Genomic DNA, 11515 nt, shown 5'->3' with positions numbered 1-11515 from the left:
GAGAAAATATTGCTGTGGGGGCAGCGCCCTGCCGGCCTCCCTCGTCCCCACGTGGAAGTAAAACCAACGGCGTGACAGCCAGGAACCCCTCCTACACCCATGGGGAAGAACTAACAGCAGAAAGCCCGCCACAGCCCCCAGGGACACGGATAAAACCAGCGGGAGCCACGGGGGCAGAGCGGCTGGAGCCCACGAGCGGCTCTCCAGACCCCCCTGCGCCCCCCAGCCCTGCTGTGGGTGTGGGGGGGGGTTTGGGAGGCGTGCGGGGCACCTGGGCCTCGCCCCTTCTCCCACCCTGTGCCCTCGGGGGCTGCAGGAGGCTCAAAAACCCAAAAAATGGAGCAAGGAGGCGGCCCCACAGCCTCCAACCCAGCTCAGCGGGGCAGGGCGCTGCCCCCAGGCACCTTCCCCTTCTCGTCCGGTGCCCGCAGGGCCTGTGCGTGGGCAGCAGCCCCGGCTTTCCTCCCTCTCTCCGGGTCAGATATATAATTTCTGCTTCTTCCTTTTTCTTTTTTTTTTTTTTTTTTAATATTTATATTTATATATATAGATATTTATATATACACACACCTGGTAACTCAGAAAGAGAAAAAAAATAGAATCCGGTAACAATAATAATAAAAAAAAGTTATTCTGGTTTTAAAAACAATCCATTCCTACCACACTAGGCGAGCGAGTGATTGCACAAGGCCCACAAGTGGCTGGCCCGGGCGGGGGGGGCCGCAGGACGGGGGCCCCCCCCGCGGTCCTCGGAGGAAAGAGGGGCGCTGCTGGGGCGCCAGGCAGCACCCGAGTCCTGGGGAGGGGGTGGAAAACGGGGAGGAGAAACCCAAAATGAGGAAGGGAAGCGCCGCCAGCCCCTCCGCCCCTCGGTCCCGGGGGCTGCAGTGTGTCCGTGCCCGCGGGGAGGCCCCCGGGCGCCCCTCATACGGAGATCTCGTAGGTGGTGCCCCCCACGCCCGACACCTTCTTGACGCCTCCGCGCGTGGGGCTGCTGAGGGGCACGGGCCCTGCGCCGGGGGCGGCCGGCCCCAAGCTCTTGGGCTGCCCATTGGACTTGCTGTAGGATGGCCTCAGCTGCACCTCGTCCCTGCGGGGGGAAGCGGGGACAGGGGGTGAGCGGGAGGGCAAGAAAATGACAAAATTGGGGGATTTGGGGAGAATTTGGGGATGTGTGTACTCACTTGGGTGCCAGCAAGGGCTGCAAGGCCACCTCCTCGGCCTCGGGCTGAGACGCTGCTTTTTGGCTGCTGTAAGACACGGATTTGCCCAGGTGGGGGGGGGCGGGCTGCTCGGGGGAGCCGAGGGAGCGCGCCCGCAGCGCGTGCGGGGGCTCGGGCTTGCCGAAGCGGGGAGGGGCCGGGCGGGTGAGCGGGTTCTTGCCCAGGGGCGAGCGCTTGCAATCGTCCGAGGAAGAAGAGGAGCCGCCGCGGGGGGCGGCGCCGCCCGAGTCCGCCGGCCCCGCATCGTCCTCCCTGCCCGGCGCCGCCGCCGCCGGCTGCTGCAGCAGCTTCTCGCGCTCCTGGATGGAGGCCACGATGTGGCGGGACAGATTGTCGTAGCGCACGGGCGAGGGCTCGCGGGGCGCCGCGTGCTTGGGGGAGGCGGCGGTGGCGGCGGCGAAGCGGCCGTGCAGGTCGCTCTCCCTCTGCTGGGCGATGCGTGCCGAGAGGAAGGGCGAGGTGTAGCCCACCGGCGCCTCGGGCTCGGGGCCGGCCTGCACCGACTCGAAGTCGGGGCTGTCGGAGGGGGTGAGCAGGCTGTCGTAGGACAGGCTGCCGTTGCGCGTCTGGTTGGCCAGGCTCTTGTAGGAGGTGGAGGTGGTGCCCTCGGAGCGGATGGACTGCAGGTGGCCCAGCTCGAAGCCCGTGCCCTGCGCCGACTTGAGGCTGGAGGAGCGGGAGCCGCTGGACAGCGGGTCGAAGGGGAAGCTCTTGCCGAAGGTGGGCGAGCGGAAGCTCTCGGGCTCCAGGCTGGGCTCCGAGCGGTAGCTGGGCTTGCGGCCGCCGTCGCAGATGGAGTTGGGCTCCTTCAGGCTGTTCACCCGGCTCAGCTGGGGGAAGGACGCAGCGCAGTCACCCCCGGGAAGGCAGCGACTCCCTGCCGAGCCCCCCACAGGCGTCCCCTGCTCAGAAAGCCACAGCCAGGGCTGGGACGTCCCCTCGTGACCTTACCTTGGCGCTGGTGGAGTGGGGCAAGGCGGCCGAGCTGCTGCTGCTGCTGTAGCCGGGCCGGTACTTGTACATGGTGGGCGTCGGGGGGCTGTCCTTGCCTAGCAAGCCGCTGTCTGCGGGGGGAGGAAGGGAGAGAGAGGCTCAGCGGTGAGGCTGCTGCCCGAGGCGCTGTGCAGGGAGCGATGCCCGGCGCCCTCCTCCCCCCAGAACCAGCTCTGAGCCTGCAGCAGACAGACCACGGAGGTGGAGGCGAGAGGGATGGTCGAGGGGAGGTGCTCGGGGAGGGCTGAGATGGAGGGGGATGGAAAATGGGTCCCCGCAGCACCGGGGGCGCTTCCCCGGCGAGACCTGAAGGTCAGCGGGGCCGGCAGCGCACGGAGGGACTGGGACGCAGCCGTGTCCGAGCTCCTGCTCTCACCCCTCCTCTCGTGCCAAGCCCACGCTGCAGGCTCCGAGCAGCGCTGGATGTGGCGCTCAGGGGAGTGGGGAGAGCGAGCCCGAGCCGTGCAGGCTGCAACAAGCACGCTCCTTGCCACCAAGCCAGGCCTGCGCTCCTGTGCCTGCCAACCTGCCTCTGCTGCCTCTCACGGCGGCTCCCGCCGGCTGCCACGCTGCCGAGGAGCGGTCTCAGCCCGGTCCCTGCCCTCCTCCGACGGAGCAGGGCTGGCTGTGAGCAGCCCTCAGGCTTCTTCCAGCGCCAGCCCGGAGATGCGGGCACGTCCTGCCCCACCGTGCGGCGTGCCGACGTGCTTCGGGCCTGCCCTGCAGCCTGTTCCTGGCGGGCCGGGCGCAGCCCTGGGCTCCCCTCCCAGCGGCTGGCTGGGGCCCTGCTCGCCTTCCTTACCCTCGGTGGTGGCCAGGGTTAAGTGTGTCCTCAGGCCCGTGTAGCGGCTGAGGTCTGGCTTAGGTGGGGGTGGCGGCTCGGCGTCAGCGGACTGGCTCTCCGTCACCTCCAGGCTTCCTTTGGACTGCAGAGACAAAGCGCAGGCGGTCAGGGGGAGCCGAGGCCCCCGCTGTGCCCCCGGCAGGCAGGGAGCATGCAGGAGTGGGCTCTCGGCGGCCCTGGGCCCATCCAGTCCCGGCTGCTGGCGAGTGCAGAGGAAGGGGGACCTCTGAAGGGCTGCAGGGGCAGACAACGGGGCGGGGAAGGGCGATGGAGGGTGCCAAGCCTTGTGGGGTTGCTGCCGCATGGGCTGGGCGCGGTGCCTGCCCCATGGGGATGCAGCACGAGATGACACAGAGGGTGACATGGGGCGTGACGAGGCTCACTCGGTTCTGTACTCACGCAGGCTCGCGCCCCTGGGCTCGGCGGGGGAGTGCCGACCCCAACACTTTCCTCACCTTCGTCCTCTTCAGCTCTGTCTGGATACCGTTGTCCATGATCTTGACGGTGATCTGGCCGTCCGACACGTCGGGCCGCAGGAAGGGGGGCCTCACCAGCACCGTCTGCTCGGCCCTCGGCCGCCCGAGGTACCTGGCGAGGGCGGAGAAGGTGAGGGGCTGCAGCTGGGGGCGGCTCGGTGTCCCCGGGCATCGCCACGCCGCGCCGCGCTTACCTGGGGGCTGGGGAGCTGCACAGGACCCGGCTGACGTTCTTACAGCAACCGTTGGTGAAGGGGTTGACGCCGCCGCGGAACTTGCCCGTCACCTGCGGGACGAGGGGCACGGTGCGGGGACGGGCAGCGGCTGCGGGACGCCCCCGGTGCCTTCCCGTGCCTCAACCCACCCTGCCCACGTCTGCCTCGCCCCCCGAGGTACCCGGAGGCGTTTTGGGAGGAGCTGAGCGCCCCGCAGCACCCGGCACACACGTACCTGCTCGTTGGTGGTGCGGCCCCTCGCCACCAGCACCACGTGGAAGCCGGTAAGGCCGGCGACGGGGATGAAGAACAAGCTGGCCACGCACATCACGGCCATGCTGCCAGCGCGACGCTAAGGAAGAGCCGCAGCCCTGGTCTGCCCCGTGCCATCCCTGGCCCCACCAACGCCCTGCCCCAAAAAAACCACCCTGAAGGATACGTGATGGCCATGCGGACGCCGGAGAGCTCCACCTGGTAGAGGACGTAGAGCAGGCCGAAGCCGAAGACGCCCATGATGTGCGTGGTGAGCGAGAGCAGGAAGAGGAAGAAGTAGCGGTAGTTGCGGCGCCCGATGCAGTTGTTCACCCAGGGGCAGTGGTGGTCGAACTCCTGGGGGCGGGGAAGAGACACAGTGAGGGGCCTGGCCGCAGCCCCTCGTACCCACACGCGGGGCTTTAGGGCTGAGGGCTCACGGGGGAGAGGCCCCGGCGGTGTCTCACCTCCACGCAGTTGTCGCAGACGCTGCAGTGGGAGCAGCGCGGCGGGCGGTAGAAGCGGCAGGTGGCGCACCACTTCATGCGCACCTGGATGCCCTTGATTTCCACCGTCTTGTAGAGCGGAGCTCGGAAGTCGTCCTCCTTGTCCTCGTCTTCTTCAGCTGGCGGGGAAACGCCGGCACGGCCACGCGTCAGGGCACGGAGCGCCCGACACCACGGCCCCGCCGCCCTCCTGAGCGGACAAAACCCCGCTCTGCCCCCACACCGAGCCCAGCTCACTGCCATGGGACTGCTGAGCGCAGAGAGAGGAGGGAGGAGCTCCCCGAGCCCACAAGGGGCCGGGATTTAGGCGACTTTCACCACTTGATCCCACCAGCTGGGCCACGAACCCAGCACGACCTTCCCGCAGCGTGCCGCCACCTGGTCCCAGCCAGCCCGGCTTTCCCCGACCCTCGTCCCACCCCGTAAGCCTCTTTCCCCCCCCCAGGAAGGAACTGGCCCTGCCCCAGGTGATCCCCGCCGAGAGCCGCGCTCACCTCGGGGGAAGATGCCTGGGTCCATGAAGGTGGCCATGCTGAAGTTGGCCAGCACGAAGAGGAAGACGACGGCATTGTAGACGGGAATGACCGGGGACACGTAGAGGCTGAGCCACGGGCACCTGCGGGGACACAGCTCTGAGACACCCGGCCCGGGGCCGTGCAGCACCGCAGCGGGAGGAGGCCTGGGGGAGCCGGGCAGCTTGGTTCTTCCCCACCCCCCAAAACCATTTCCCGAGCAGCCTCGGTGCTCCTGCGCGGGGCTGGGAGCGGGGCGAGGGAGCTGCCAGCGCCCACCCGGCCCCGCTGGGTGCAGGCTCGGGGCAGCGGGCTTCCCCCGCGGAGGCGCCAGAGTAATTCCCTAATCTGCTTTGCTGTGGGGAGTTTAATCCCCCGGATCTAGGGCAGCATCTGTCCCTCTCTTTCCCTCGCAGCACTCAACTCGGATGGATTTAGGCAGCGAGAGCGGAGGGGGCAGCGCACGAGGCGCCGTGGGGTCCTCCACAGCCCTCTGACACCCCCTGGGACGAGCAGTCCTTGGGGTCTCGACACCGCGACGCCTCCGCCACGAAGCAGAGGGTGACAGCTTTCCCCGCGGGGAGCTGGGGAGGGAGGAGGGCGCCTCTCCCCCGGGCGCTGCCTCCCCAGCCGCACCTATCTGCGGCGGCATCGCCCCGGCGTTTCCCCGGGAGCTCTGCGGGGCTGGGAGCGGCTCCCCGGCAGCCCCGTGCCGCACCGGCCGTGCCGGCTCTGCCTCCCGAGGCCGCCCGGCGGGTGCTGCCAGCCCGGCGGGGCAGGGCGCCGAGGAGGAGGAGGAGGAGGAGGAGGAGGGGGAGGAGGAGGAGAGGTGGCTGCACGCAGGGCTTTGGCCCCACGGGAGCTGAGCCGCCCCGCAGGACAGCCGGGGTTGCCCTCGGGGTTTTTTTCCAACCCCACTCCTCGCGTGGATGGGGCTGAGGGCACGGCGCCTCCTCCTCGGGGGACTTTGCCCCGGGGAAGGGCAGGGCCGAGCTCCCTGTCCCTGCACCCAACGCCCCGACTCCACGGGAGGCTCCCAGCCCCGCTCGGAGGGGAGGCAGAAGGTGGGGAAGCCCTTCCAGGAGCCCCTCTCTCTAGGAAAGCCGCGTCCAAGCCCAAAATCTTGGCTTGAAAGGAACGGAGGGCAGCCAGGGCCACCATTAAGCCCCATCACCGTGTTAGTCACTGCCAGCAGGAACGCCGACAGCGGGGCCGAGCCAAACGGGCCGGCCAGAGCCCCAAAAGGACCCCAGCAGGGACACACAGACGGGGCTGCCATGGGGAGGAACCCCCCTGCCATCATCTGGGGGTGGCCGGGCACCCAGCGTGGGGGCACGGAGGGACTGAGCCTCCCGGGAGGAGCCCGGTGCCACCCTCTGACCCCTGGCCCCGGGGAAGGAGCGCTGATTGCAGGGGCTGGCGTTGCCCTTTGGGGCGGCCCCAAACCCCCGGCCTTATCAGGCACGGCGAGACCCGAGCGGCTGGGAGAGCTGCCAGGGGCCCTGCTGCACCCAGGGGACTTTAAACCCTGCCCGGCTGGCACCTCGGGGAGGAGGGGGGGAACGGGACACAGGGACCTGCACGGCTTATAGGGTCAGCCCGAGCCCAAAACAGCTGGGGAGGAGGCTCCAGCCTGGGGACGGGTCCCACAGGAGGCACCAAACCCCATGGGGCACAGGGACTCCACGTTACCCAGACCGTACCCAAAACCCACGGCCCCTAACAGGGAGGAGGAGGAGGAGGAGGAGGAGGAGGAAGGCTGCTCCCCGCTGCAGCCACGCAGGTCCCGGGGAACTCGGCGGGTCTGCTCCCCGAGCTGTGGTGCGCAGCCTGCCCGGCTGTGCCGGGACTTGTTGCTGGCAGCACATGAGAGCGCTGGGGGCAAGGCAGCGCCGCGGCACGCCCGCAGCCCCACACCTCCTCCTCTCCCAGCACGGCTCCTCCTCCCCTCCGTGGGCACGGATCCCCCCCTGCAACCCCAAAAACACCTCCCTGCAACCCCAAAAACACCCCCTGCCGCCCCAAAAACACCCCCTGCCCGTGCTGCTGCTGGCTCCTCGGCCACAAGGAGCGGGGCCCTCTTCCCGTAGGAGGGGCAGGGCCAGACAAACTGCCCTGGCAGTTCCACCTCCCTCCCTCCCTGGCCAAGCCGGCCCCAGTGAAACCCGTGTGAAAGTGCCCCAGCTCCCCGAGGTGCTCCCGAGCAGGTTACCCCGCGCCTGCTGGCCTGCGATTCCAGCCGCCCTGCCCTGCTGCTCCCGCTGCCACCACCCCACGGGGGCCCCGAAAAGCAGGAGGACTCACGTGAAGGCGAAGAAGAGGGTGGTGGCTCCCACTAGGAAGATGGCAGCGGCCGAGACCGGGACGTACTTGCTGGGTTTGAACCTCTTTGCGGACGCTGCTGGCATGGTGGAGCTCTGCTGGGGAATCCGCCCTGCAGCATAGCCCAGGCCCAGCTGGAGTCAGAGCCAGGTGAGAAGGGGAGGGGAGGAGGAAGGGGCCGAGGCGCTGCCCGGCCTCCCCGAGCGAGCTCCGGCCGCAGCAGGAGGCCGGGAGAAGTCCGCTGCGGCCTCCGGACGGCCCCGAGGAGCCCCGCGAGAGTCCAGAACCCAAAATTCACAACTCCGAGCTGAGAAGCGGGTCTGGGTTTCACCCAGCCGTCAGGCTGAGAGCCCCTAGGTCAGGCGCCGGCCTCCAAAAAGGTCCCCACGTGGCCTGTGCTGGCGTGGAGGCGAGGAGCTGGCGGCACAAAGCCCCGCCGGGAGCTGCGCCGCCCTCCCAGCCCCGCAGCCCCTTGGTGGGTGCAGGGAGGAGGGGGACGGGGACGTCTCCCCAGCAACCCACTCGGCCTCCTCCTCCTCCTCCCCCTCGCCGGTCACAGCAGCACTCTCCCTGATTCCTGCGGGCTGCGGGGCCGGCTGCCCGGCGGTGGCCGTTTAATTTTATTTATTTCTCCCCGGCCAGGCAAAGCCGAGGAACAGCTGGTGCGAGGCTGAGCTGTAAATCCTTTCTGCGCGAGGGGGGCTGCAGGGAAGGCCCCGTGGAGCGCGGTTTCACCCTCTTCCTTCTCGTTCCTTCCTCCTCCCGGCCCTCCGGCCTCCCAGCAGGCTTCGTTTCCACCCGGCTGCTGCAAACCGAGGGGAATTTCATCAAATCTGCCCCGCGGAGACCATTTGGGGCCAGTTCCTGGGCAGAGCTGTCAGGGAGGGCTCTCACAAGCCCCGCAGGGTGCTGGAGGTGAGGAGGGTGCTGCACGGCTCTGCCTCGCCTGTGGCCTGAGCGGCGCCTGTTCCATCCGGCTCCATCTCGGAGAGGAGGTGAAGCCGCTCCTCGTTAATCCATACGTTTAAAAAAACTGCATAAAACCATTAAAATCGGGCGTCAGGCGTCACCTGGAAAAGAGAAGGGAAATAAATCAGCAAGGCAATTGAGGTGTTCGAGTGGAAATACCCCGCAGAACCCCACCGGGAGGGCGAGAACGCCGCTACCTGGACGGGGAGAGCCAGGCTGGCGGCCGGCTGCTGCCTCCCAGCCGCTCGCCCTGCTGCTGTGAACCGCCGAGGGAAAGGGGCTAATCAAAGGCTCCGAGCCCTAATGGCAGGGCGGAGGCTGCAGGAGGCCGGCAATCCCGGCCCCTGTCCCCCGGGGGATGCCCGGGGCCACCACCAGTGTCCCCAGCAGGGGAGGAACTGGCGGGACCTGCGCTGGCAGCAGGAGGCCCGGCTGCTGGAGAAACCGGCCCCAAAAGGGGAGCGGGAGGCAGCCAGCCGCCCCAAAGCCCAGCTCCTCGTCTTCCTCCCCCAGCCCCGTCCCCTGCTGCTCCCCCAGTTTTGTCCTGTGGGGCGGGCAGGGCAATGGGCGGCGCTGACTCAACGCTGGCGGGGGTCGGGAGCGCCGCGGCGCAGAATTAGAGGCGCGTTTAATGACACCCAGGCGTCGCAATTAACCCGGCGGCGGGGCACTGGGGCTGAGTAATGGGGGAGCCGCTCCCTCTGCGGCCCTGCACAGAGCCAGCCCAGCTTCGGAAACCCAGGTGGTGCTCTGGAAACATGAGCGTGGTGCTCCCACTCTGCTTCCACCTGGAAACTCCTCTCGGGGCTGCAGGGGAACGCAAGGTGAGGGCTCCCTGCCCCGGTGCTGTGCCACAACACAGCCACGCCTTGCAGCCCAACACACCCTGGCAGAGCTCAGCTCGGGGCTGTTCCTCCTGCAGGGACCTCTGCGGCTCTACTCCTCGTGCTGTCGGTGCTCTGCTTCCCCCACAGCTCAGCAAAACCCCACCTGGGGCCGTGAAGGAGCGAGCCCCCCGCAGAGGGAGGCAAGAGTGCCCTGAGCTGGACAGGACCCACAAGGATCACCGAGTGCAACCCCTGGCTCCAGATGGGACTGCCCAAAAATTCCAAGTTCCCACCCAGGAGAAGCCAGCCACACGCAGAACCCCCCCAGGCTGACCCACCACGCTCACACCCGCTCTCCCCACAGCCCATCTCCTTCAGGCTCTCCCGATCTCTCCGCCCTTCCCCAGCCCCAGAGGCCAGCCGCACCCCACTCACCTGAGGGACACCCGTGCTCTGCTGCTGTCCCCAGCCCCTTCCAGCCCCTCCTTCCCACGCCTCTGGGGCCCTGCCCTCCTCCCTGCTCCTCCCAGTCAGGCTTTACGGGCTCCTGTGGCACCGGGGACTCCCTTTTCCTTCTCCTTTGGGGTTTCCACCACAGCTCCTCGCCGTGCTGGGAGCAACCCATGGAGAGGAGCGTGCTGACGAGCTCCCCTCCATGTTCCCAAGCACGCAGCAGCTCCCAGCTACCTGCCCGCCCCAAACCTGCCCCGCCGTGCCTCCACGGGCCGGGCAGCCAAACCATTCCTTCCCACTGACGCAAGCCCGGGGCGGCGGGACAGCGGGGTGTGCTCTGCCCCGTCCCCAGCCCGCCGTGTCTGCACCGCCCGCGCCCAGGAGGTGAAACCCAGCCCCAGCACGCTTCTTTTGCTCCACGGCCCCTCGGTGACGCCAGCTCCGCCCGTTTGCCACCTCCCCAGCCTTAAATGGAGGCCGCCGAGTTGCCTGACTCTCCTCACTTCGCTCCAGACGAGGCTACACCTGGGTTTTGCACCCCAGCTCTGTAGTGTCGGGTGCCCGAGTCCCCCCCTCCTGAAGCAGCGAGATGAAGGGGAGGCTCCGCGGGGCTTTTCTCTCGTCGCAGGGAGACGCAAGCAGCTCCCCGGGGCCGGTAATTTGGGATTAACAGGCTTCACGCCGACAATCTGGCCCCGCTTAGCAAGAAGTCAGGTTGAACACCTGCCAGCGCAGCCCATTACGTCAGCGGGGCCGGAGAACAGCGCAGAAACGCGCTGCAAGGAGCAGTTCCTCCCCGGGCAGGGCAGCAGCGTGTGGCCAGGAGCAGGCGCCGAGCTTCTGGCCACACCACCAGGCCACGGGAACCAAAGCCCTGCGAATTCACACGCCAGCTTCTCAAAAATCAACCTGCCAGAAGCACGCCTGTGGGGAGGTTTTGCTGCTCCACCTCGCCCAGCCGGCCGGGACGGAGCCTCCCCCAGCCCAGGGAAGCCGCACGGATCCCTGCCTCACGTCCTGCTCCCCAAAAACTCAGCCCCCCCGACACCCGCAGCACGGACACGGTCGTGCCGTTGGGGCGAGCCCAAAGGAGGCCACGGAGACGATCAAAGGGCACTGAGGAGGTGCCCAAGGCCGGGTGGGACGGGGCTGGGGCAGCCTGGGCTGCCGGGAGGGGTCCCTGCCCCGGCAGGGGGTGGCACACACGATCCTTAGCGCCCTCCCCACCCAACCCCTGTGTGACCGCACGGATCCCGGCCCGGCAGGGCTGCAGGAGCCGTGCTGAGGCAGCCGGGAGGCAGGGCAGGCGCAGCAGGAAGCGGCCCCCTGGGCCGGGCACGCGAGGGAGCTGCAGGGGGTGCCGCACACCCCCCCGAGCACCCCAACGAACGCCCCCAGCCCCGCAACCACCCCGTAACCACCCCGCAACGCCCCCGGCACACGGGCAGGGGCCGGGCAGCACCGGGAGCCCCTCCCGGGGAGCGAACCGCCGGAACCGGAGGCGGGAGGGGGGGGGAAGGCTCGAAGGAACGGGGGCACAGCCGGGGCCGGGCACCGGGGGCTGCCCGGGGAGGGGTGGGGGAGGCCCGGGGAGACCCGGGGAGGGGGGAGGGGAGGCCGGGGGGCGCCGCGGGCGGTCCGGGGGCGCTGCGGGCGCGATGGGTGCGGCCCCGGTGCCGCCGGGGGCCGTCAGGGCCGCCCCGGGCCCCCCCCGGCACTCACCGGCTCGGCGCGGCCCAGGCGGCGGCGGGGCAGCGCTCCGGGCCCACACCGTCGCCGCGCTCCGGCGGCCCGGCCACTACGTCACGGCCGCGCCTGCGCACTGGGGCTGCGCGCCGCCCGCCGCTGCTCATTGGCTGCCGCCCGGGGAACCGCCTGGAAGGAGCGGGGCGGGGGGCGCGCATGCGCAGGGAGGAGAGGGAG

At 69.0% G+C, this 11515-nt stretch overlaps 1 protein-coding gene across 1 annotated transcript; it reads right to left on the bottom strand.

The window, feature by feature from the left end:
* Nucleotides 1-496: 496 nt before the first annotated feature.
* Nucleotides 497-11401, bottom strand: ZDHHC5 (zDHHC palmitoyltransferase 5). Its single transcript, XM_082760942.1, has 12 exons — nucleotides 11315-11401; nucleotides 7326-8413; nucleotides 5004-5125; nucleotides 4471-4628; nucleotides 4191-4360; nucleotides 3987-4089; nucleotides 3731-3822; nucleotides 3516-3648; nucleotides 3019-3142; nucleotides 2175-2287; nucleotides 1185-2053; nucleotides 497-1090 (listed from the first exon to the last, which is right to left on the bottom strand). The coding sequence occupies exons 2-12, from the start codon at nucleotides 7427-7429 to the stop codon at nucleotides 925-927; spliced, it is 2154 nt and encodes a 717-aa protein (XP_082617068.1). The 5' UTR covers nucleotides 7430-8413; nucleotides 11315-11401; the 3' UTR covers nucleotides 497-924.
* Nucleotides 11402-11515: the final 114 nt, after the last annotated feature.

Source organism: Aythya marila (assembly GCF_965140915.1).
Source record: "Aythya marila genome assembly, chromosome: 5".
NCBI lineage: Eukaryota > Metazoa > Chordata > Aves > Anseriformes > Anatidae > Aythya > Aythya marila.
Note: the sequence above shows the minus strand (reverse complement) of the source record. Positions and strands in the feature narration are given on the sequence as shown.